Below are 25,915 nucleotides of genomic sequence, written 5' to 3'. Positions count from 1 at the left end.
CTGCATTGCTCAGGTAGATTTTGGCCCATTCTTCCGCACACACTCCTCACATCCTGTATGGAGACACTAGTCGCCTGCATTGCTCAGGTGGATTTTGCCCATTCTTCCGCACACACTCCTCACATCCTGTGTGGAGACACTAGTCGCCTGCATTGCTCAGGTGGATTTTGCCCATTCTTCCGCACACACTCCTCACATCCTGTATGGAGACACTAGTCGCCTGAATTGCTCAGGTGGATTTTGGCCCATTCTTCTGCACACACTCCTCACATCCTGTATGGAGACACTAGTCGCCTGCATTGCTCAGGTGTATTTTGGTCCATTCTTCCACACACACTCCTCACATCCTGTATGGAGACACTAGTCGCCTGCATTGCTCAGGTGGATTTTCTCCCATTCTTCTGCACACACTCCTCACATCCTGTATGGAGACACTAGTCGCCTGCATTGCTCAGGTGGATTCTGGCCCATTCTTCCGCACACACTCTTCACATCCTGTATGGAGACACTAGTCGCCTGCATTGCTCAGGTGTATTTTGGTCCATTCTTCCACACACACTCCTCACATCCTGTATGGAGACACTAGTCACCTGCATTGCTCAGGTGGATTCTGGCCCATTCTTCCGCACACACTCCTCACATCCTGTATGGAGACACTAGTCACCTGCATTGCTCAGGTGGATTTTGGCCCATTCTTCCGCATACACTCCTCACATCCTGTATGGAGACACTAGTCACCTGCATTGCTCAGGTGGATTTTGGCCCATTCTTCCACACACACTCCTCACATCCTGTATGGAGACACTAGTCGCCTGCATTGCTCAGGTGGATTTTGGCCCATTCTTCCGCATACACTCCTCACATCCTGTATGGAGACACTAGTCACCTGCATTGCTCAGGTGGATTTTGGCCCATTCTTCCGCACACAATCCTCACATCCTGTATGGAGACACTAGTCACCTGCATTGCTCAGGTGGATTCTGGCCCATTCTTCCGCACACACTCCTCACATCTGTTAGGGCCAGGTGGACGGGCAGACCTAGGAGGTGGATCCACTGGGCCGAACTCCTTGATGATGGTAAGGGGTCCGGGAGCTGAAGCACTACAGGTAGCAGGACAGTCCGTGCACAAGAGTAGAATGGAGAAGTCCCTGGGACCACAGAGTCACTGATGGTAGTCCGGGTGACGGAGCTCAGGTTCGGAAGCCGAGATGTTGTCAGGCGGAGTCCGGAACCGATGGAGCGAGAAGACGTGTCACCGCAGGGATCAGAGATGGAACGGACTGTCAGGATGGCAGATAGGCAGCGTTCGGGGTTCGGGATTCGGCAGGACCGGATGGCGAGGCAGGATCGGCTCTAGAAGAGAGAGAGGTGAGTATCTCACAGGAACACAAGGAGATCTGACTCCTAGCTTGGGAAACACGAAGAACAGGCCCCGCCCACTTGGACACTTAACCCCTTTATACCCTGTACCTGTGTGCCCAATTTCCTGTTAGTGGACGCTGGCCCTTTAAGAAAGGGTCAATGACCGCGCGCGCGCCCTAATGCGCATGCGCGTGGCCCTGGTGCCAGAAGCCAGGGCAGGGAGCGGTGAGGAGGAAGCAGCAGAGCCGGGCTGGGGCTGGGAAGCCGACGGGCGCCGGGAGCGGGGACCAGGACGCCTGGGAACCGCAGGCAATGGAGGCTGGAGACCGGGGAGCGGCGGAGACCGGACAGAAGAACCGGGGAGTGACGCAGGGAAGCCGGGGAGCGTGGCAGGTGAGCCGGGGAGCAGAGCAGGGGACCCGGGGAGCGTGACAGTACCCCCCCCACGCCCCCCTCCCCGCAACCGGGACAGGAAGGCACGGATCAAAGGAGTACCCACATTCTCCCGGGGTTCCCAGGACCTATCCTCAGGACCATAGCCTGCCCAGTCCACCAGGAAGAACTGTCGGCCCCGTACAGTTTTCATGGCCACGATATCCCTTACCGCATAGATGTCGTCATCGGCAATAGGAGGAGGAGCCGAACTGGCAGCAGCGGAGAAGGGACCAAGGACAACCGGCTTGAGCAGGGAGACGTGGAAGGAGTTGGGTATCCTCATCGTGGCCGGGAGCTGTAGCTTGTAGGAGACCTCATTGATCTTGCTGAGGACTTTAAACGGCCCGATGTAGCGAGGTCCCAGCTTGTAGGATGGTAGCTTCAATCGGACGTACTTGGAAGCAAGCCAGACTAGATCTCCAGGAGAGAAACACGGAGGGTCCAGACGTCTCTTGTCTGAGTGTCTCTTCATCCGCAGGGAAGCACGCCCAAGGGACGCCTTAACAGAGTCCCAAATGGTTGCAAAGTCACGGGCTACAGCATCAGCAGCAGGGACATCCGAGGAAGAGGATACAGGCAACGGGACGGAAGGCTGAAGTCCGTAAACGACATGAAAGGGAGAGCTGGAGGAGGACTCACTGACGTGGTGGTTATGGGAGAATTCAGCCCAAGGAAGAAGCGTGGACCAGTCGTCATGATGGGCGTTGACGTAGTGACGTAAGAAGGAGGTCAAGATTTGATTGACCCGTTCCACTTGGCCGTTCGACTGAGGATGGTAGGCTGAAGAAAAGTCCAGAGTCACTCCCAGATGTTTGCAGAGAGCCCTCCAGAAGCGGGAGGTGAACTGAGTTCCTCTGTCGGACACAATGTTGGATGGAAAGCCATGCAACCGGAAGATGTGTTGTACATAGGCGTCAGCGAGTTCCTGGGCAGAGGGCAGTCCAGCCATAGGGACGAAATGAGCCATTTTAGAGAACCGATCCACCACGACCCATATGACTGTGTGTCCGGAGTACAATGGCAAGTCCGTAATAAAGTCCATCGCAATGTGTTGCCACGGTACAGAGGGTATAGGCAGAGGCAGAAGACGGCCATATGGCAGATGTTTGGGCGTCTTATTCCTGGCACAAGAGGAGCAGGCTGAGACAAAAGAAGCGACGTCCTTGCGAAGGGATGGCCACCAGTAATGACGTACAATCGTACTCCATGTTCTCTTCTGACCAGCATGACCGGCTATTTTCGAGGCATGGCCCCAGTGTAACACTTTTTGCCTGTCAGTCTCAGAGACATAGGTCTTCCCGGGCGGTATTTGGACCAGGGTGACAGGAGTCACCGGAATGATCTTACTAGGGCAGATGATGGGCTGGGATGTCTCCTCCTCCTGCTCCATGGGCATGAAAGACCTGGACAAGGCATCTGCGTGTACATTCTTGTCCGCGGGTCGGAAATGGAGCTGGAAATCAAATCTGGCAAAGAACAAGGACCACCTGGCTTGCCGTGGGTTCAGTCGCTGAGCAGACCGCAGGTATTCCAGGTTCTTGTGGTCCGTGTAAATAATAACGGGGTACACTGCTCCTTCCAGAAGGTAGCGCCATTCTTCCAGAGCCAGTTTGACTGCCAATAGTTCTCGGTCACCGATGGTGTAGTTGCGTTCAGGCGCTGAGAAGCTCTTGGAGAAGAAACCGCAAGTCACCATCTTCCCGGAGGAGGACTTCTGCATGAGCACTGCTCCGGCTCCCGAGGAGGAGGCATCCACCTCCAAGGTGAACTGTCGGTTTAACTCCGGACGGTGGAGCACAGGAGAGGAGGCAAATGCCCGCTTCAGAGAGCCAAACGCGGCGTCGGCCGCAGGTGACCAGTCCTTTGGATTAGCCCCCTTCTTGGTCAAGGCGGAGAGAGGAGCAGTCAGAGCAGAGAAGTGAGGGATGAACTGGCGGTAATAGTTGGCGAATCCCAGAAAGCGTTGGATTGCCTTTAGTCCAGAAGGAGGAGGCCAGTTGAGAATGGAAGAGACCTTCTTCGGATCCATCTGCAGTCCGGTATCGGAGATGACGTAACCCAGGAAGGGAAGAGACGACTGCTCGAAGACACACTTCTCGTACTTGGCGTACAGACGATTCTCCCTCAGTCGTCGTAGTACCAGCTGCACGTTCTCTCTGTGGGTCTGGAGGTCCGGAGAAAAGACCAGGATGTCATCAAGATACACCACCACACAGATGTAAAGAAGGTCCCGGAACACGTCGTTCACCAATTCCTGAAAGACTGCTGGTGCGTTACACAGGCCGAAGGGCATCACACAGTATTCATAGTGCCCATCGCGAGTATTGAACGCGGTCTTCCATTCGTCCCCAGAGCGGATGCGGACCAGGTTGTAGGCACCCCGAAGATCCAACTTGGTGAACACACGAGCTCCTCTAAGCCGATCAAACAATTCGGGGATGAGCGGCAGGGGGTACTTGTTTTTCACGGTGATTTGGTTTAATCCCCGGTAGTCTATGCATGGGCGTAGGTCACCTTCTTTCTTCTTAACGAAGAAGAAGCCCGCTCCAGCAGGAGAGGAAGATCTCCGAATGAATCCCCTTGCCAGGCTCTCTGTGATGTAAGTAGACATGGCCCTTGTTTCGGCTGGAGACAGAGGATATATCCGTCCTCGAGGTGGTGTAGTTCCCGGGAGCAGGTCGATGGCACAATCGTAAGGACGATGTGGCGGAAGTACCTCTGATTCCTTTTTGTCGAAGACATCCGCGAAGGACCAATAGGCCGAGGGTAGTCCCGGTAGGGACTCTGGAACGGGAGGTCGTCGGATGGGTTGTATGGTCTTCAGACAGTTCTCATGGCAAGAAGAGCCCCATCGGGTGATTTCACCAGTGCCCCAGCTGACTGATGGTTCGTGTGTCCGTAACCAGGGAAGTCCCAGCAGGATTTGATGGGACATGTGTGGAAGGACGTAGAGAGCGATGTTCTCGGTGTGCAGGGCACCGATACGCAGTTCGACCGGCCTGGTGATCCAGGAGATGGTGTCAGAGAGGGGTCTCCCATCCACAGAGGCAATCACAAGGGGTTTGTCGAGTGGAGTAACAGGCACCTGGTACTTGTCCACCGTGGCCTGCTGGATGAAATTGCCAGCTGCCCCAGAATCGAGGTACGCCTCAGCCGTGAACCGCGTCTCTCCCGTTGTCACTTGAACGGTCCACGTAACCGGGTCTGAGAGTGTCCCAGCACCTAGGGTGGCCTCTCCTACCAACCCTAGGCTTTGGAGTTTCCCGGCCTCTCTGGACAGGAGCGTAGCAGGTGTGTGCCCTCTCCGCAGTAGAAGCAGAGGCCCTTGGCGAGCCGCTCTGCTCGGCGTTTTTCAGACTGCCGCACACGGTCGATCTGCATGGGCTCGTGGACGGAGACACCAGATGCCGTTGACTGAAGTACGGCGGGCTTCTGCGGAGGAGAGGAATGCCGTACCGGACGTCTCTCACGGGACACCTCTTTGGATCGCTCCTGAAAGCGAATGTCCACTCGAGTCGCTAGGGTAATCAGGGCATCCAGGGTGGACGGTACGTCACGACCAGCCAGCTCATCTTTAATTCGACCCGAGAGTCCTTCCCAGAAGGCGGCGGTTAGAGCCTCATTGTTCCACCCGAGTTCCGAAGCCAAGGTGCGAAAACGGATGGCGTATTGACCCACCGTCAGAGTCCCCTGACGTAACCGGAGAAGAGATGAGGCAGACGCGGAGGCGCGTCCGGGCTCGTCAAAGGTGCCACGAAATGCCTGCAGGAACTCCTGGATGTTCGTGGTCACAGGATCCTCCTTTTCCCACAAGGGGTTCATCCACGCCAGTGCCTCACCCTCTAGATGGGACATGATGAACGCGACCTTGGCTTGGTCGGAGGCGAACAAATGCGGCAGCTGCGTGAAATGGAGGGAGCATTGGTTTATGAAACCCCTGCAGGTCTTGGGATCTCCGGCGTACCGGGGTGGTGAGGCCAAACGAAGTCTGGAAGCATCCGAAGAGGCTGCCACGGGGGCTGGAGCCGTGGATTGTCTAGTGGAAGCCCGAGATGCTGAAGATGTAACTGACGCTTGTAGCGTGTTCAGGCGGGCGTCCACAGAAGACATGAATTGCAGCATGCGGGTCTGAGTCTCACGCTGGCGTGTGAGTTCCTCCTGCAGGGCTGCTAGTGCTTCAGCGGGATCCATGGCCTGTTCTTACTGTTAGGGCCAGGTGGACGGGCAGACCCAGGAGGTGGATCCACTGGGCCGAACTCCTTGATGATGGTAAGGGGTCCGGGAGCTGAAGCACTACAGGTAGCAGGACAGTCCGTGCACAAGAGTAGAATGGAGAAGTCCCTGGGACCACGGAGTCACTGATGGTAGTCCGGGTGACGGAGCTCAGGTTCGGAAGCCGAGATGTTGTCAGGCGGAGTCCGGAACCGATGGAGCGAGAAGACGTGTCACCGCAGGGATCAGAGATGGAACGGACTGTCAGGATGGCAGATAGGCAGCGTTCGGGGTTCAGGATTCGGCAGGACCGGATGGCGAGGCAGGATCAGCTCTAGAAGAGAGAGAGGTGAGTATCTCACAGGAACACAAGGAGACCTGACTCCTAGCTTGGGAAACACGAAGAACAGGCCCCGCCCACTTGGACACTTAACCCCTTTATACCCTGTACCTGTGTGCCCAATTTCCTGTTAGTGGACGCTGGCCCTTTAAGAAAGGGTCAATGACCGCGCGCGCGCCCTAATGCGCATGCGCGAGGCCCTGGTGCCAGAAGCCAGGGCAGGGAGCGGTGAGGAGGAAGCAGCAGAGCCGGGCTGGGGCTGGGAAGCCGACGGGCGCCGGGAGCGGGGACCAGGACGCCTGGGAACCGCAGGCAATAGAGGCTGGAGACCGGGGAGCGGCGGAGACCGGACAGAAGAACCGGGGAGCGACGCAGGGAAGCCGGGGAGCGTGGCAGGTGAGCCGGGGAGCAGAGCAGGGGACCCGGGGAGCGTGACAACATCCTGTATGGAGACAGTAGTCGCCTGCATTGCTCAGGTGGATTTTGGCCCATTCTTCCGCACACACTCCTCACATCCTGTATGGAGACACTAGTCGCCTGCATTGCTCAGGTGGATTTTGGCCCATTCTTCCACACACACTCCTCACATCCTGTATGGAGACACTAGTCGCCTGCATTGCTCAGGTGGATTCTGGTCCATTCTTCCGCACACACTCCTCACATCCTGTATGGAGACACTAGTCGCCTGCATTGCTCAGGTGGATTTTGGCCCATTCTTCCACACACACTCCTCACATCCTGTATGGAGACACTAGTCGCCTGCATTGCTCAGGTGGATTTTGGCCATTCTTCCGCACACACTCCTCACATCCTGTATGGAGACACTAGTCGCCTGCATTGCTCAGGTGGATTTTGGCCCATTCTTCCGCACACACGCTCCTCACATCCTGTATGGAGACACTAGTCGCCTGCATTGCTCAGCTGGATTTTGGTCCATTCTTCCGCACACACGCTCCTCACATCCTGTATGGAGACACTAGTCGCCTGCATTGCTCAGCTGGATTTTGGCCCATTCTTCCACACACACTCCTCACATCCTGTATGGAGACACTAGTCGCCTGCATTGTTCAGGTGGATTTTGGACCATTCTTCCGCACACACTCCTCACATCCTGTATGGAGACACTAGTCGCCTGCATTGTTCAGGTGGATTTTGGACCATTCTTCCGCACACACTCCTCACATCCTGTATGGAGACACTAGTCACCTGCATTGCTCAGGTTGATATTGGTCCATTCTTCCGCACACACTCCTCACATCCTGTATGGAGACACTAGTCGCCTGCATTGCTCAGGTGGATTTTGGTCCATTCTTCCACACACACACTCCTCACATCCTGTATGGAGACACTAGTCACCTGCATTGCTCAGGTGGATTTTGGTCCATTCTTCCGCACATACTCCTCACATCCTGTATGGAGACACTAGTCACCTGCATTGCTCAGGTGGATTTTGGCCCATTCTTCCGCACACACTCCTCACATCCTGTATGGAGACACTAGTCGCCTGCATTGCTCAGGTGGATTTTGGCTATTCTTCTGCACACACTCCTCACATCCTGTATGGAGACACTGGTCGCCTGCATTGCTCAGGTGGATTTTGGCCATTCTTCTGCACACACTCCTCACATCCTGTATGGAGACACTGGTCGCCTGCATTGCTCAGGTGGAATTTGGCCCATTCTTCCGCACACACTCCTCACATCCTGTATGGAGACACTGGTCGCCTGCATTGCTCAGGTGGATTTTGGCCCATTCTTCCGCACACACTCCTGACATCCTGTATGGAGACACTTGTCGCCTGCATTGCTCAGGTGTATTTTGGACCATTCTTCCGCACACACTCCTCACATCCTGTATGGAGACACTAGTCACCTGCATTGCTCAGGTGGATTTTGGCCCATTCTTCCGCACATTCCTCACATCCTGTATGGAGACACTAGTCGCCTGCATTGCTCAGGTGGATTTTGGCCCATTCTTCCGCACACACTCCTCACATCCTGTATGGAGACACTAGTCGCCTGCATTGCTCAGGTGGATTTTGGCCCATTCTTCCGCACACACTCCTCACATCCTGTATGGAGACACTAGTCACCTGCATTGCTCAGGTGGATTTTGGCCCATTCTTCCGCACATTCCTCACACCCTGTATGGAGACACTAGTCACCTGCATTGCTCAGGTGGATTTTGGCCCATTCTTCCGCACATTCCTCACATCCTGCAGGTCCCGGCTCCTATGAACTCTGGGCTTCAGTTCCTTCCAGACATTTTCTATTGGATTCGGCTCCGGTGATCGGCTCGGACATTCTAGAAGATTTATTTTCTCTGTCTGAAACCAGTTGGCAGTTTCCATGGCCGTGTGTTTGGGATCATTGTCTGCCCTCGCTTCATTTTCATCATCCTGGTAGATGGCAGCAGATTTTTATCAGGAATCTCTCGTACATTTCTCCATTCTTCCATCACTTATATGAAGTTTGCCGAAAAACAGCCCCATACCATGATGTTTCCACCTCCACACTTCACTGTTGTTGGTGTTTTTGGGGTGATTTTGCCTTTTGGCCTCCAATCATGATGTGTATTATGGCCTCCAAAGAGTTCAGTTTTGCTATCCTCTGACCAGACTATATTCTCCAGTATTTCACAGACTTGTCTAAATGTCTAAAATCTTAACCGTGATTGAATCTGACTTTTGTTCAGCAATGGAGTTTTGCATGGTGACCGTGCATACAGGAGCATGCATTCAGGAGCGTGCATACAGGAGCGTGCATTCAGGAGCGTGCATACAGTAGCGTGCATTCAGGAGCGTGCATACAGGCCATGGAGAGGGAGCAAATTACTTATCGTTTCCTGTTAAACACTTGTACCTGCTGATCCCAGATCTTCCTGTAGCTCTGCACAGGTGTCCTCGATTCTTGGACAACTCTTCTGATAATGCTTTTTACTCCTCGGACTAAACTCGTGCGAGGAGCACCTGGTTGTGGATGATTTATGGTGAAATTATGTTCTTTCCACTTCCAGATTATGGACCCAACAGTGCTCACTGGAACCTTCCATAGTTTAGAAATTTGTTTGTAGCCAATGTAATCAGTATGTTTTGCAATTCTTGACACAGCTCACTGGTTTTCCCCACCATGAGATGTTTCTTGTGTGGCACTTTGGTAATGAGTCACCTTTTTATCAGCCATCAGATGAACCAGCTGATATTATTTTTCACTAAGTGGCAGGATTTCTTTCTAAATACTGATAGATTTCAGCTGGTGTTGGGACTTTCCAGGGCTCTCATTATGCACGTGTTCAATACTTTTCCTCTGTGTCATTTCTCATTTTTACACTTAATTTATGGACATCTCTTGATTTCTTTGCCTGTCTGAATTGGATGGGTTGTTACTGACATCTGGTGAGCATGTCATGTTAATAGCAACTTTAGAAATATATTTACGTGGTCACGTTCACGTGTTCAATACTTATTTCACATGCTGTTTGTCAGTTTTCTGGGCTGCAAGGGTGACAAAAACGCAGATTCACCTTCCCTTCCCCATTGCAGTAATTGGACACTTATAGTTTACTATGCACATTGCTGTACATCTGGCAGTGACTGCTCCTCAGCCCTATTAAAGTGAATGAGGCTAAGCTGCATTATCAGGCACTGTAGGGCCCTAATGCTCGGCACTGTGCCTGGGAAATGAGGGTCAGCTGAACTAATGTGCCACATAAGTATACAGATAGGAGCATTCATCATGGCTTTCTATATGACATTAGTGAGTGTCAGCTCTATTGTCAAGCACTAATATGTGGCCTCACCTAATCTATTGGTACTGTGATGTTGACGTATTTTTTTAATACTGGCCAGGAACTGTGCATATAGCATGACTAGTCCTAGAAGCAGATCCCCGGCTGCCTCTCCCCACTCTGCTTCCCCAGATTGATAGGTGTGTGAATAGGGAGAGACCTGTCACTCAAGTGGTGTGGGGCGGGGACAACCCGCTCGGGACCCGCTTCTTGGCCTAGTCACATGAGCCGCATAGTCCCCAGCCGTCCTTTTAAAGGCCACAGAGTTTAAAAGTAAAACATACACGGATGATAATATAGAGCCGGGTCTGATTCACTCAGGGACCAGGAATCGGATTATATGAAAGTTTACAGGATCCTGACCCTGGAAGAAAACCAGATGCAGAGAGTGTTCCTCGCCCTGAAGAACCTGCCCTGTGTTAGCTGCATGTAATACTCCATTCCTCCTGCGGAGGTGCTGCAGGAAGCTGGATAGTTACTGCTGGGTCTGATCGCTGATGATGCCAGCAAGGAAAGGGAACACTGGGATATGCCTATTGCTATTGGACCTTAAAGGGAGAGAACCCCTTTAAGACTGGGATGAGGCATTGTATTGGATTATGATATTCAGTCTCAGCATATGTCTAGATTATATGAAATTATATTCTTGTTCAGCTAATCTCCAATTCCCCAAGGTACAGGACAAAACCCCTCCCCAGAGGAGCCACATATCCAAATACAGCACAAAACCCCTCCCCAGAGGATCCACATACCTCAATACAGCACAAAACACCTCCCCGGAGGAGCCACATACATACCACAGTGCAGCACAGAACCCCTCCCAAGTGGCACCACATACTCTAATACAGCACAAAACCCCTCCCCAGAGGAGCCATATACATACCCTAATACAGCACAAAACCCCTCCCCAGAGGAGCCATATACATACCCTAATACAGCACAAAACCCCTCCCCAGAGGATCCACATACCTTAATACAGCACAAAACACCTCCCCGGAGGAGCCACATACATACCACAGAGCAGCACAAAACACCTCCCAAGAGGCACCACATACTCTAATACAGCACAAAACCCCTCCCAAGAGGAGCCACATACTCTAATACAGCACAAAACCCCTCCCCAGAGGAGCCACATACTCTAATACGGCACAAAATCCCTCCCCAGAGGAGCCACATACTCTAATACAGCACAAAACCCCTCCCCAGAGGAGCCACATACATACCACAGTGCAGCACAGAACACCACAAACAGGAGGAGGTACAGCCCAAAACACCTCCCCAGAGGAGCCACATACATACCACAGTGCAGCACAGAACACATCCCCAGAGGAGCCACATACATACCACAGTACAGCCCAGAACACCACAAACAGGAGGAGGTACAGCCCAAAACCCCTCCCCAAAGGAGCCACATACTTACCACAGTGCAGCACAAAACCCCTCCCCAGAGAAGCCACATACATACCACAGTGCAGCACAGAACACCACAAACAGGAGGAGGTACAGCCCAAAACACCTCCCCAGAGGAGCCACATACATACCACAGTGCAGCACAGAACACCTCACCAGAGGAGCCACATACATACCACAGTGCAGCCCAGAACACCACAAACAGGAGGAGGTACAGCCCAAAACCCCTCCCCAGAGGAGCCACATACTTACCACAGTGCAGCACAAAACCCCTCCCCAGAGGAGCCACATACATATCACAGTTGAGCACAAAACACCTCCCCAGAGGAGCCACATACATACCACAATGCAGCACAGAACACCTCCCCAGAGGAGCCACATACATACCACAGTGCAGCCCAGAACACCACAAACAGGAGGAGGTACAGCCCAAAACCTTTCCCCAGAGGAGCCACATACTTACCACAGTGCAGCACAAAACCCCTCCCCAGAGGAGCCACATACATACCACAGTTGAGCACAAAACACCTCCCCAGAGGAGCCACATACATACCACAGTGCAGCACAGAACACTTCCCCAGAGGAGCCACATACATACCACAGTTGAGCACAAAACACCTCCCCAGAGGAGCCACATACATACCACAGTGCAGCACAAAACCCCTCCCCAGAGGAGCCACATACTCTAATACAGCACAAAACCCCTCCCCAGAGGAGCCACATATCCCAATACAGCACAAAACACCACAAACAGGAGGAGGTATAGCCCCAAATCCCTCCCCAGAGGAGCCACATACATACCACAGTGCAGCACAGAACACCACAAACAGGAGGAGGTACAGCCCAAAACACCTCCCCAGTGGAGCCACATACATACCACAGTGCAGCACCGAACACCTCCCCAGAGGAGCCACATACATACCACAGTGCAGCCCAGAACACCACAAACAGGAGGAGGTACAGCCCAAAACCCCTCCCCAGAGGAGCCGCATACTTACCACAGTGCAGCACAAAACCCCTCCCCAGAGGAGCCACATACATATCACAGTTGAGCACAAAACACCTCCCCAGAGGAGCCACATACATACCACAGTGCAGCACAGAACCCCTTCCCAGAGGAGCCACATACATACCACAGTTCAGCACAAAACACCTCCCCAGAGGAGCCACATACATACCACAGTGCAGCCCAGAACACCACAAACAGGAGGAGGTACAGCCCAAAACCTTTCCCCAGAGGAGCCACATACTTACCACAGTGCAGCACTAAACCCCTCCCCAGAGGAGCCACATACATACCACAGTTGAGCACAAAACACCTCCCCAGAGGAGCCACATACATACCACAGTGCAGCACAGAACACTTCCCCAGAGGAGCCACATACATACCACAGTTGAGCACAAAACACCTCCCCAGAGGAGCCACATACATACCACAGTACAGCACAAAACCCCTCCCCAGAGGAGCCACATACTCTAATACAGCACAAAACCCCTCCCCAGAGGAGCCACATATCCCAATACAGCACAAAACACCACAAACAGGAGGAGGTATAGCCCAAAATCCCTCCCCAGAGGAGCCACATACATACCACAGTGCAGCACAGAACACCACAAACAGGAGGAGGTACAGCCCAAAACACCTCCCCAGTGGAGCCACATACATACCACAGTGCAGCACCGAACACCTCCCCAGAGGAGCCACATACATACCACAGTGCAGCCCAGAACACCACAAACAGGAGGAGGTACAGCCCAAAACCCCTCCCCAGAGGAGCCACATACTTACCACAGTGCAGCACAAAACCCCTCCCCAAAGGAGCCACATACATATCACAGTTGAGCACAAAACACCTCCCCAGAGGAGCCACATACATACCACAGTGCAGCACAGAACCCCTTCCCAGAGGAGCCACATACATACCACAGTTCAGCACAAAACACCTCCCCAGAGGAGCCACATACATACTACAGTTCAGCACAAAACACCTCCCCAGAGGAGCCACATACATACCACAGTGCAGCACAAAACACCTCCCCAGAGGAGCCACATACATACCACAGTGCAGCACAAAACACCTCCCCAGAGGAGCCACATACATACCACAGTGCAGCACAGAACACCTCCCAAGAGGAGCCACATACATACCACAGTTGAGCACAAAACACCTCCCCAGAGGAGCCACATACATACCACAGTGCAGCACAGAACACCTCCCCAGAGGAGCCACATACATACCACAGTGCAGCACAAAACACCTCCCCAGAGGAGCCACATACATACCACAGTGCAGCACAAAACACCTCCCCAGAGGAGCCACATACATACCACAGTGCAGCACAAAACACCTCCCCAGAGGAGCCACATACATACCACAGTGCAGCACAGAACACCTCCCAAGAGGAGCCACATACATACCACAGTTGAGCACAAAACACCTCCCCAGAGGAGCCACATACATACCACAGTGCAGCACAGAACACCTCCCCAGAGGAGCCACATACATACCACAGTGCAGCACAGAACACCTCCCAAGAGGAGCCACATACATACCACAGTTGAGCACAAAACCCCTCCCCAGAGGAGCCACATACATACCACAGTGCAGCACAGAACACCTCCCCAGAGAAGCCACATACATACCACAGTGCAGCACAAAACACCTCCCCAGAGGAGCCACATACATACCACAGTGCAGCACAAAACACCTCCCCAGAGGAGCCACATACATACCACAGTGCAGCACAGAACACCTCCCAAGAGGAGCCACATACATACCACAGTTGAGCACAAAACACCTCCCCAGAGGAGCCACATACATACCACAGTGCAGCACAGAACACCTCCCCAGAGGAGCCACATACATACCACAGTGCAGCACAAAACACCTCCCCAGAGGAGCCACATACATACCACAGTGCAGCACAAAACACCTCCCCAGAGGAGCCACATACATACCACAGTGCAGCACAAAACACCTCCCCAGAGGAGCCACATACATACCACAGTGCAGCACAGAACACCTCCCAAGAGGAGCCACATACATACCACAGTTGAGCACAAAACACCTCCCCAGAGGAGCCACACACATACCACAGTGCAGCACAGAACACCTCCCCAGAGGAGCCACATACATACCACAGTGCAGCACAGAACACCTCCCAAGAGGAGCCACATACATACCACAGTTGAGCACAAAACCCCTCCCCAGAGGAGCCACATACATACCACAGTGCAGCACAGAACACCTCCCCAGAGAAGCCACATACATACCACAGTGCAGCACAAAACACCTCCCCAGAGGAGCCACATACATACCACAGTGCAGCACAAAACACCTCCCCAGAGGAGCCACATACATACCACAGTGCAGCACAGAACACCTCCCAAGAGGAGCCACATACATACCACAGTTGAGCACAAAACACCTCCCCAGAGGAGCCACATACATACCACAGTGCAGCACAGAACACCTCCCCAGAGGAGCCACATACATACCACAGTTGAGCACAAAACACCTCCCCAGAGGAGCCACATACTCTAATACAGCACAAAACCCCTCCCCAGAGGAGCCACATATCCCAATACAGCATAAAACACCACAAACAGGAGGAGGTATAGCCCAAAACCCCTCCCCAGAGGAGCCACATACATACCACAGTGCAGCACAGAACACCTCCCCAGAGGAGCCACATACATACCACAGTGCAGCCCAGAACACCACAAACAGGAGGAGGTACAGCCCAAAATCCCTCCCCAGAGGAGCCACATACTTACCACAGTGCAGCACAAAACCCCTCCCCAGAGGAGCCACATACATAGCACAGTTGAGCACAAAACACCTCCCCAGAGGAGCCACATACATACCACAGGGCAGCACAGAACACCTCCCCAGAGGAGCCACATATATACCACAGTGCAGCACAAAACACCTCCCCAGAGGAGCCACATACATACCACAGTTCAGCACAAAACACCTCCCCAGAGGAGCCACATACATACCACAGTGCAGCACAAAACACCTCCCCAGAGGAGCCATATACATACCACAGTGTAGCACAGAACACCTCCCCAGAGGAGCCCCATACATACCACAGTGCAGCACAGAACACCTCCCAAGAGGAGCCACATACATACCACAGTGCAGCACAGAACACCTCCCAAGAGGAGCCATATACATACCACAGTGCAGCACAGAACTCCTCCCAAGAGGAGCCACATACATACCACAGTGCAGCACAGAACACCTCCCCAGAGGAACCACATACATACCACAGTGCAGCACAAAACACCTCCCCAGAGGAGCCACATACATACCACAGTGCAGCACAGAACACCTCCCAAGAGGAGCCACATACATACCACAGTTGAGCACAAAACACCTCCCCAGAGGAGCCACATACATACCACAGTGCAGCACAGAACACCTCCCCAGAGGAGCCACATACATACCACAGTTGAGCACAAAACACCTCCGCAGAGGAGCCACATACTCTAATACAGCACAAAACCCCTCCCCAGAGGAGCCACATACTCTAATACAGCACAAAACCCCTCCCCAGAGGAGCCACATATCCCAATACAGCATAAAACACCACAAACAGGAGGAGGTATAGCCCAAAACCCCTCACCAGAGGAGCCACATACATACCACAGTGCAGCACAGAACACCTCCCCAGAGGAGCCACATACATACCACAGTGCAGCCCAGAACACCACAAACAGGAGGAGGTACAGCCCAAAACCCCTCCCCAGAGGAGCCACATACTTACCACAGTGCAGCACAAAACCCCTCCCCAGAGGAGCCACATACATATCACAGTTGAGCACAAAACACCTCCCCAGAGGAGCCACATACATACCACAGGGCAGCACAGAACACCTCCCCAGAGGAGCCACATATATACCACAGTGCAGCACAAAACACCTCCCCAGAGGAGCCACATACATACCACAGTTCAGCACAAAACACCTCCCCAGAGGAGCCACATACATACCACAGTGCAGCACAAAACACCTCCCCAGAGGAGCCATATACATACCACAGTGTAGCACAGAACACCTCCCCAGAGGAGCCACATACATACCACAGTGCAGCACAGAACACCTCCCAAGAGGAGCCACATACATACCACAGTGCAGCACAGAACACCTCCCAAGAGGAGCCATATACATACCACAGTGCAGCACAGAACACCTCCCAAGAGGAGCCACATACATACCACAGTGCAGCACAGAACACCTCCCAAGAGGAGCCACATACATACCACAGTGCAGCACAGAACACCTCCCCAGAGGAGCCACATACATACCACAGTGCAGCACAGAACACCTCCCCAGAGGAGCCACATACATACCACAGTGCAGCACAGAACCTCTCCCCAGAGGAGCCACATACATACCACAGTGCAGCACAGAACCTCTCCCCAGAGGAGCCACATACATACCACAGTGCAGCACAGAACACCTCCCCAGAGGAGCCACATACATACCACAGTGCAGCACAGAACACTTCCCCAGAGGAGCCACATACATACCACAGTGCAGCACAGAACCTCTCCCCAGAGGAGCCACATACATACCACAGTGCAGCACAGAACACCTCCCCAGAGGAGCCACATACATACCACAGTGCAGCACAGAACCTCTCCCCAGAGGAGCCACATACATACCACAGTGCAGCACAGAACCTCTCCCCAGAGGAGCCACATACATACCACAGTGCAGCACAGAACCTCTCCCCAGAGGAGCCACATATATACCACAGTGCAGCACAAAACACCTCCCAAGAGGAGCCACAAACATACCACAGTGCAGCACAAAACACCTCCCCAGAGGAGCCACATATATACCACAGTGCAGCACAGAACACCTCCCCAGAGGAGCCATATACATACCACAGTGTAGCACAGAACACCTCCCCAGAGGAGCCACATACATACCACAGTGCAGCACAGAACCTCTCCCCAGAGGAGCCACATACATACCACAGTGCAGCCCAGAACACCTCCCCAGAGGAGCCACATACATACCACAGTGCAGCACAGAACCCCTCCCCAGAGGAGCCACATACATACCACAGTGCAGCCCAGAACACCTCCCAAGAGGAGCCATATACATACCACAGTGCAGCACAAAACACCTCCCAAGAGGAGCCACAAACATACCACAGTTCAGCACAAAACACCTCCCCAGAGGAGCCAAAGACATCTCTATATCGCCGAGCAGCGACACTCTATGAAGGGGCTGTGATCGGTGCCTCTGTGCTGGCTGCTCTCAGGGTTAAGCCTGGCTGTGCTATCGTCTGATCGCTGTGCTGCCTCCTTCCTCCTGCCATTGCGCAAAATGCAATAAGAAGGCACAGCTGCAGTTTGTGACTCCTGTGCCTGCTGCTGCTTCCTGCGTATGTTATCAAAGACCTAGTCCAATAAATGGACGTTCAGGACCATTGGGTGGCAGACGATGCGCTTCCACACCTCAGGGCCTCATTAACCAGTCCATATTGTGATCTGTCTCCCATCCTCTGACAGTTTTCCTCAGCGACCAGGAGGCCATGTCTGTCCTGAAACGTTCCCGGAGAGCAAATTCATTATTTGAGGAGATGAAGAAGGGAAATATGGAACGAGAATGTATGGAGGAGATATGTAACTACGAGGAAGCTCGGGAGATAAAGGAGTCAAATGATGCCACGGTGAGGATATCGGGTTATCGCACATGTGATGATATTATGTATATGCGTCTTATCCTGCGCCGGGGCCCATAATTGTGAGGGTCCGTCCTCCGTCTATACAGGAGACCAGCCACCAACTAATGGGGTTATCTTCTGCTCTTGGCCCCTCGTAAGGATCCTTCGTCTTTCTGGTTGGGTCCTTTTGTATAAAATTAGTGGGTTCTGATGTCATTACATATGTCTTGTGTTCTCCGATCATTGAAGGGGTAGTCCAACACTTATCCAACTGTCCTATCAGTGTGGGACCCCCAATAGATCCCCGGAACTGGACTTGTGTCCACTATGGTCCCCTAGGATGTACGCTCGCATCCAAAGGAGTTCAATGGAGCGGCAGGTGGGACATGATCCATCCAAATCTCCAGCACAGGGTATCGTCAGTGTCATACAGATGAATCTAGCGGCAAGGCTGAACCTGCAGCTCCATTTTTCTCAGTCTTGCAGGGGGTAGAGGGGGTCCTAACAGTTATCATCTATCCAGTGGATACCCCTTCATGGACTTTCCATACAACACTAAAGGTAGTTGCCTTATGGTATTGATGATGACCTGGAGAAAACCCTTCTTTGAAAGCTCCAATGACAACACTTCCTGTCATCTAACAGCTCAGTGTTATCGTAAGGAGAGTGGTCAACTTACCCCTGCCCCATAGGGACCATGTCAAGCCACCACTAGGGGGCACAGGGACTCAGGTAGGAAAAGAACTCCTGAGCAGTTAGACATAAGCCCACTAGAGGTCGCTAACACAAGAGCAGGGATAGTGATCAGTCAGGATCAATGCCGGGATGTCACGTCTGTACCGAGGGGAAAACAAGCCAAAGTCAGAGAACAGAGCCGAGGTCGGATACCGGGAGAGCAAGTAAGCACAGGGGAGGGAGTGGAGGACACGGAACAGGACCGGAGTCCGGAGGACAGGGAGATGCAAAGGACAGGTCAGGCAAGAGGGACGGCGGTCAGGACGGGCAGGAGAGATGGAGGTAAGGACAGATTGGGGAAACGAAGGTCAGGTCAGGTTAAGCAAGAGGGACGGCGGTCAGGATGGGCAGGAGATACGGAGGCCAGGTCGGGCAAGAGGGACGGCGGTCAGGAGGGGAAGGAGATACGGAGGCCAGGTCGGGCAAGAGGGACGGCGGTCAGGATGGGCAGGAGATACGGAGGCCAGGTCGGGCAAGAGGGACGGCGGTCAGGAGGGGAAGGAGATACGGAGGCCAGGTCGGGCAAGAGGGACGGCGGTCAGGATGGGCAGGAGATACGGAGGTCAGGTCAGGCAAGAGGGACGGCGGTTAGGATGGGCAGGAGAGACGGAGGTAAGGACAGATCAGGGAAACAGAGGTCAGGATGAACAGTACCGGGTAGCAGGACAAGAAACAGAGAACGTCTCAAAAGAACAGCGTACGCAGCAGAGCTGGAAATATTACTGGCGACGTCCCGGAGGCAGCAGCACCATGATATGGCGGTGCGACCCCCGGAAAAATGCCAGAACGAACAGGCCCCTACCGGAGGCAGGATACATGCACCGGCTCACGAACGACCGAGCCATGCATGAATCATGACAGACCATAGTTATTCATTTTGCCATTGACAGTATGCATGGATGACGGGGGGAACGGCAGGAGCAGATCTTGCAGCATCTTTGGCAATGTGTTCTGTATAACTACACATATATATATATATATATACAGTATATACAGTATATATACCAGGTCTTCACAGCGCTGTCTCTTCTATATTTCAGGACGCATTCTGGCGACACTATCAATGTGAGTAGTGAAGAAAGTCATGCCTTATGTGTGTGCGCTTGTGTCCGTGTGTTTGATGATTTCCCCACAGTACAGGGGTCAGCGGGGTCCGACATGAAGCAATGCAGATGAGTATATATGAGCACAGCATGTCCTGGGGGCACAAACATTAACTACAAACAAAAGGTTTTGTGCAGATTTTTGTTGTTTTTGTGCAGTTTTTGTGCTCGGCGCGTCTGTGAATCAAATGTGGAGCGGAAACATGGTAATAATTGATTTATTGATTAACGCACGGAGAATAACAGCTCTGTGTGTCCATCGATTAGGAAACTTATTTAAAGAGTATTTGAAGCAGGTTTTGTTTTTGATTCAAAGTCCACACAAAAAAAACTCCCTACGATCGTGCACTCGCACTTTTTTGACATTTTTTTTTTTGCCCAATATTTTTTTTTCAGCCTTATAAATTCAGTAAAGTTTGGTGCAGAAACTTGCATTAAAGACGTCACGTCACTTTTTCTTCCGTGTCAGAAAAAAAGATTCCATTTGAACAGAAACCACCTAAAATGAATAGGAGATGACTCCTGAGTATATTTCAGGATTTTGGAGCAGAAATGCAATTTTTTCCCACTAAAGAAATCCCTAAGGTCTAGTTTACATAGGTCAGATAGAATGTAGGTTTTTTCCATCCAGATTGTCCAGATAGAATGTGGAATTTCATGGCTATGCCCACAAGAGATATCTCCTCTGTGGATGTTCTGCAGCGTAAAATCCACAAAATCCAGATTATGCAGATTTTGCTGCAGATTTCACTGATTGCATTTCACTTTCTGGATTACAAAGTTTTAAATCTGCAGAGAAAATCCAAAGCAAAAATCGCTGCTAATGTAAGGGCTCAGTTTACTGTGGATTTCCCCCACGGCTTTATGTAAAATCCGCTCCGTGTCCGGCACACGTGATCGCAGTCACTTTACGCTGTGGATCTTCAGCGCAGATGTCACTATTTGCAGTAAATCAGCAGCGTATTCTGTAATCTGAGTGATCTTTGCCCTGAAATGTTTCTTCTTTGAGAATCGCCGGCAGAATCCTAGTTCTACTTTCTAGAAATGTCGCCTCTGGGCTTCAAATAAAATATCTCTTTATGCTCATTTACAGCTTGTCATCCCGAAAAGAAGCCGCCGAGACAAACCCTGGACCTGTGTATGTCAGGTGAGGAGCCGGACGTCTCTTTTTTTATTTTATGTTCACCAGGTGGAGGAGTTAAAAGTAGCAAACCTCAATTTTACATTATTCTGCATTCGCTGAGGCTCATTCAGACTCATCTGTGACAAGTAGCAGTTGTGGGCAATAAGAAAATCACGCCTGAAATCAGATAAAAGAGGGAGAAGTTGGCTCAGTCTTTGCATTGTGTGCCTGTGTGTGCCACACTAAGCACGGAGAACAGAAAGAGGAGAAGAGAACTGTCTGAGAACAAGAGAACCAAAATTGTTGAAAAATATCAACAATCTAAAGGTTAGAAGTCCATCTCCAGAGATCTTGATGTTCCTTTGTCCTCAATGTGCAACATAATCAAGAAGTTTACAACCAATGGTGCTGCAGCTAGTCTCCCTGGATGTGGACGGCATTGAAAAATTCATGAAAGGTTGTAAGTCAGGATAGTCCGGATGGTGGATAAGCCCCAATCAAGCTCCAGAGAAAGTCAACCCGTCCTGTAGCTCAGGGGGAATCCGTGTCAGTGCAAACTATCCGTCCACATCTGAATGAAATGAAATGCTATGGAGGAGACCCAGGAGGACCCCACTATTGACACAGAGATAGAAAAACACTATGGAGGAGACCCAAGAGGACCCCACTGCTGACACAGAGAGAGAAAAAGGCCAAAATGTACAAGAGTAACCAAAATCCTTCTGGGAAAGTGTCTTGTGAACAGATGAGACCAATATAGAGGTTTATTGCAAAGCGCATCATTCCACTGAAAACAGAAAGAGGCCTACAAAGTAAATATCACAGCACCTACAGTCACATATGGTGGAGGTCAGAGATGTTTGGGTTGTTTTCCTGCCTCTGGCACTGGGGGCCTTGACTGTGTGCAAGACATCATGAAATCTGAAGATACCAGAGGATTCTGGGTGGCAATGCAGAGCCCAGTGTCAGAAAGCCGAGTATAGTCCTAGGTCAGGGGTCTCCAGCAGGACAATGACCCCAAACATACTGCAGGCTGTCTCTCTTCTGCAGGCTGTCTCTCCTCTGCACGCTGTCTGTCCTCTGCACGCTGTCTGTCCTCTGCAGGCTGTCTCTCCACTATTGTACGCCTCTCTTCTGCAGGCTGTCTCTCCACTAAAGGACGCCTCTCTTCTGCAGGCTGTCTCTCCACTATAGGATGCCTCTCTTCTGCAGGCTGTCTCTCCACTATAGGACGCCTCTCTTCTGCAGGCTGTCTCTCCACTAAAGGACGCCTCTCTTCTGCAGGCTGTCTCTCCTCTATAGGACGCCTATCTTCTGCAGGCTGTCTCTCCTCTATAGGACGCCTCTCCTCTGCAGGCTGTCTCTCCACTATAGGACGCCTCTCTTCTGCAGGCTGTCTCTCCACTATAGGACGCCTCTCTTCTGCAGGTTGTCTCTCCACTATAGGACGCCTCTCTTCTGCAGACTGTCTCTCCACTATAGGACGCCTCTCTTCTGCAGGCTGTCTCTCCACTATAGGACGCCTCTCTTCTGCAGGCTGTCTCTCTACTATAGGACGCCTCTCCTCTGCAGGTTGTCTCTCCACTATAGGACGCCTCTCTTCTGCAGGCTGTCTCTCCTCTATAGGACGCCTCTCTTCTGCAGGCTGTCTCTCCACTATAGGACGCCTCTCTTCTGCAGGCTGTCTCTCCTCTATAGGACGCCTCTCTTCTGCAGGCTGTCTCTCCACTATAGGACACCTCTCTTCTGCAGGCTGTCTCTCTACTATAGGATGCCTCTCTTCTGCAGGCTGTCTCTCCACTATAGGACACCTCTCTTCTGCAGGCTGTCTCTCCACTATAGGACACCTCTCTTCTGCAGGCTGTCTCTCCACTATAGGACGCCTCTCTTCTGCAGGCTGTCTCTCCTCTATAGGACGCCTATCTTCTGCAGGCTGTCTCTCCACTATAGGACGCCTCTCTTCTGCAGGCTGTCTCTCCACTATAGGACGCCTCTCTTCTGCAGGCTGTCTCTCCACTATAGGACACCTCTCTTCTGCAGGCTGTCTCTCCTCTATAGGACGCCTCTCTTCTGCAGGCTGTCTCTCCACTATAGGACGCCTCTCTTCTGCAGGCTGTCTCTCCACTATAGGACGCCTATCTTCTGCAGGCTGTCTCTCCACTATAGGACACCTCTCTTCTGCAGGCTGTCTCTCCACTATAGGACGCCTCTCTTCTGCAGGCTGTCTCTCCACTATAGGACGCCTCTCTTCTGCAGGCTGTCTCTCCTCTATAGGACGCCTCTCTTCTGCAAGCTGTCTCTCCACTATAGGACGCCTATCTTCTGCAGGCTGTCTCTCCACTATAGGACACCTCTCTTCTGCAGGCTGTCTCTCCACTATAGGACGCCTCTCTTCTGCAGGCTGTCTCTCCACTATAGGACGCCTCTCTTCTGCAGACTGTCTCTCCTCTATAGGACGCCTCTCTTCTGCAGGCTGTCTCTCCACTATAGGACGCCTCTCCTCTGCAGGCTGTCTCTCTACTATAGGACGACTCTCTTCTGCAGGTTGTCTCTCCTCTATAGGACACCTCTCTTCTGCAGGTTGTCTCTCCTCTATAGGACACCTCTCTTCTGCAGGCTGTCTCTCCACTATAGGACGCCTCTCTTCTGCAGGCTGTCTCTCCACTATAGGACGCCTCTCCTCTGCAGACTGTCTCTCCACTATAGGACGCCTCTCTTCTGCAGGTTGTCTCTCCACTATAGGACGCCTCTCTTCTGCAGGCTGTCTCTCCACTAAAGATGCCTCTCTTCTGCAGGTTGTCTCTCCACTATAGGACGCCTCTCTTCTGCAGGCTGTCTCTCTACTATAGGACGCCTCTCCTCTGCAGGCTGTCTCTCTACTATAGGACGCCTCTCCTCTGCAGGCTGTCTCTCCACTATAGGACGCCTCTCTTCTGCAGGCTGTCTCTCCACTATAGGACGCCTATCTTCTGCAGGCTGTCTCTCCACTATAGGACGCCTCTCTTCTGCAGGCTGTCTCTCCACTATAGGATGCCTCTCTTCTGCAGGCTGTCTCTCCACTATAGGACACCTCTCTTCTGCAGGCTGTCTCTCCACTATAGGACGCCTCTCCTCTGCAGGCTGTCTCTCTACTATAGGAGGACTGTCTTCTGCAGGTTGTCTCTCCTCTATAGGATGCCTCTCTTCTGCAGGCTGTCTCTCCACTATAGGACGCCTCTCTTCTGCAGGCTGTCTCTCCACTATAGGACGCCTCTCTTCTGCAGGCTGTCTCTCTACTATAGGATACCTCTCTTCTGCAGGCTGTCTCTCTACTATAGGATGCCTCTCTTCTGCAGGCTGTCTCTCCACTATAGGACGCCTCTCTTCTGCAGGTTGTCTCTCCACTATAGGACGCCTCTCTTCTGCAGGCTGTCTCTCCACTATAGGACGCCTCTCTTCTGCAGGCTGTCTCTCCACTATAGGACGCCTCTCTTCTGCAGGCTGTCTCTCCACTATAGGACGCCTCTCTTCTGCAGGCTGTCTCTCTACTATAGGATACCTCTCTTCTGCAGGCTGTCTCTCTACTATAGGATGCCTCTCTTCTGCAGGCTGTCTCTCCACTATAGGACGCCTATCTTCTGCAGGCTGTCTCTCCTCTATAGGACACCTCTCTTCTGCAGGCTGTCTCTCCACTATAGGACGCTTCTCTTCTGCAGGCTGTCTCTCCACTATAGGACGCCTCTCTTCTGCAGGCTGTCTCTCCTCTATAGGACGCCTCTCTTCTGCAGGCTGTCTCTCCTCTATAGGACGCCTCTCTTCTGCAGGCTGTCTCTCCTCTATAGGACGCCTATCTTCTGCAGGCTGTCTCTCCTCTATAGGACGCCTCTCTTCTGCAGGCTGTCTCTCCACTATAGGACACCTCTCTTCTGCAGGCTGTCTCTCCACTATAGGACACCTCTCTTCTGCAGGCTGTCTCTCCTCTATAGGACGCCTCTCTTCTGCAGGCTGTCTCTCCACTATAGGACGCCTATCTTCTGCAGGCTGTCTCTCCTCTATAGGACACCTCTCTTCTGCAGGCTGTCTCTCCACTATAGGACGCTTCTCTTCTGCAGGCTGTCTCTCCACTATAGGACGCCTCTCTTCTGCAGGCTGTCTCTCCTCTATAGGACGCCTCTCTTCTGCAGGCTGTCTCTCCTCTATAGGACACCTCTCTTCTGCAGGCTGTCTCTCCTCTATAGGACGCCTATCTTCTGCAGGCTGTCTCTCCTCTATAGGACGCCTCTCTTCTGCAGGCTGTCTCTCCACTATAGGACACCTCTCTTCTGCAGGCTGTCTCTCCACTATAGGACACCTCTCTTCTGCAGGCTGTCTCTCCTCTATAGGACGCCTCTCTTCTGCAGGCTGTCTCTCCACTATAGGACGCCTCTCTTCTGCAGGCTGTTTCTCCTGAGCGCTCTATTTCTCCTCCGCAGACTGTCTCTTCTCCGCAGGGCTCGTTGCACATGGCTATAAGTATTAGTGATAATGGTAGGCATCACGCAGATATCCGCACACTGGTGATATCTCAATACATAACCTCGGTCTATTCCTGATTGCAGGTAACTGTGCAGACGGCATCGGTCAGAATTATTTAGGAACCATCAGCGTCACCAGGTCGGGGCGAGAATGTCAGTACTGGGCCAGCCACTTTCCTCATAGGACGAAGTAAGAGGCTCGCATTACTTGTAAATTGTCTCATGCGA

The 25,915-nt window shown here is 52.3% G+C and overlaps 1 protein-coding gene across 1 annotated transcript in view; it reads left to right on the top strand.

Moving 5' to 3' along the window:
* F2 (coagulation factor II, thrombin) overlaps positions 1 to 25,915 on the top strand; it is a 55,991-nt gene that overhangs the window by 10,447 nt on the left and 19,629 nt on the right. Inside the window, exons 2-5 of the mRNA XM_075325512.1 lie at positions 18,079 to 18,239; positions 20,009 to 20,033; positions 21,165 to 21,218; positions 25,772 to 25,877. Coding sequence (XP_075181627.1) covers positions 18,079 to 18,239; positions 20,009 to 20,033; positions 21,165 to 21,218; positions 25,772 to 25,877 — 346 coding nt within the window. The remainder of the gene's footprint in view (positions 1 to 18,078; positions 18,240 to 20,008; positions 20,034 to 21,164; positions 21,219 to 25,771; positions 25,878 to 25,915) is intronic.

The sequence above is a fragment of the Anomaloglossus baeobatrachus genome, chromosome 10, assembly GCF_048569485.1.
Source record: "Anomaloglossus baeobatrachus isolate aAnoBae1 chromosome 10, aAnoBae1.hap1, whole genome shotgun sequence".
Lineage (NCBI taxonomy): Eukaryota > Metazoa > Chordata > Amphibia > Anura > Aromobatidae > Anomaloglossus > Anomaloglossus baeobatrachus.
Note: the sequence above shows the minus strand (reverse complement) of the source record. Positions and strands in the feature narration are given on the sequence as shown.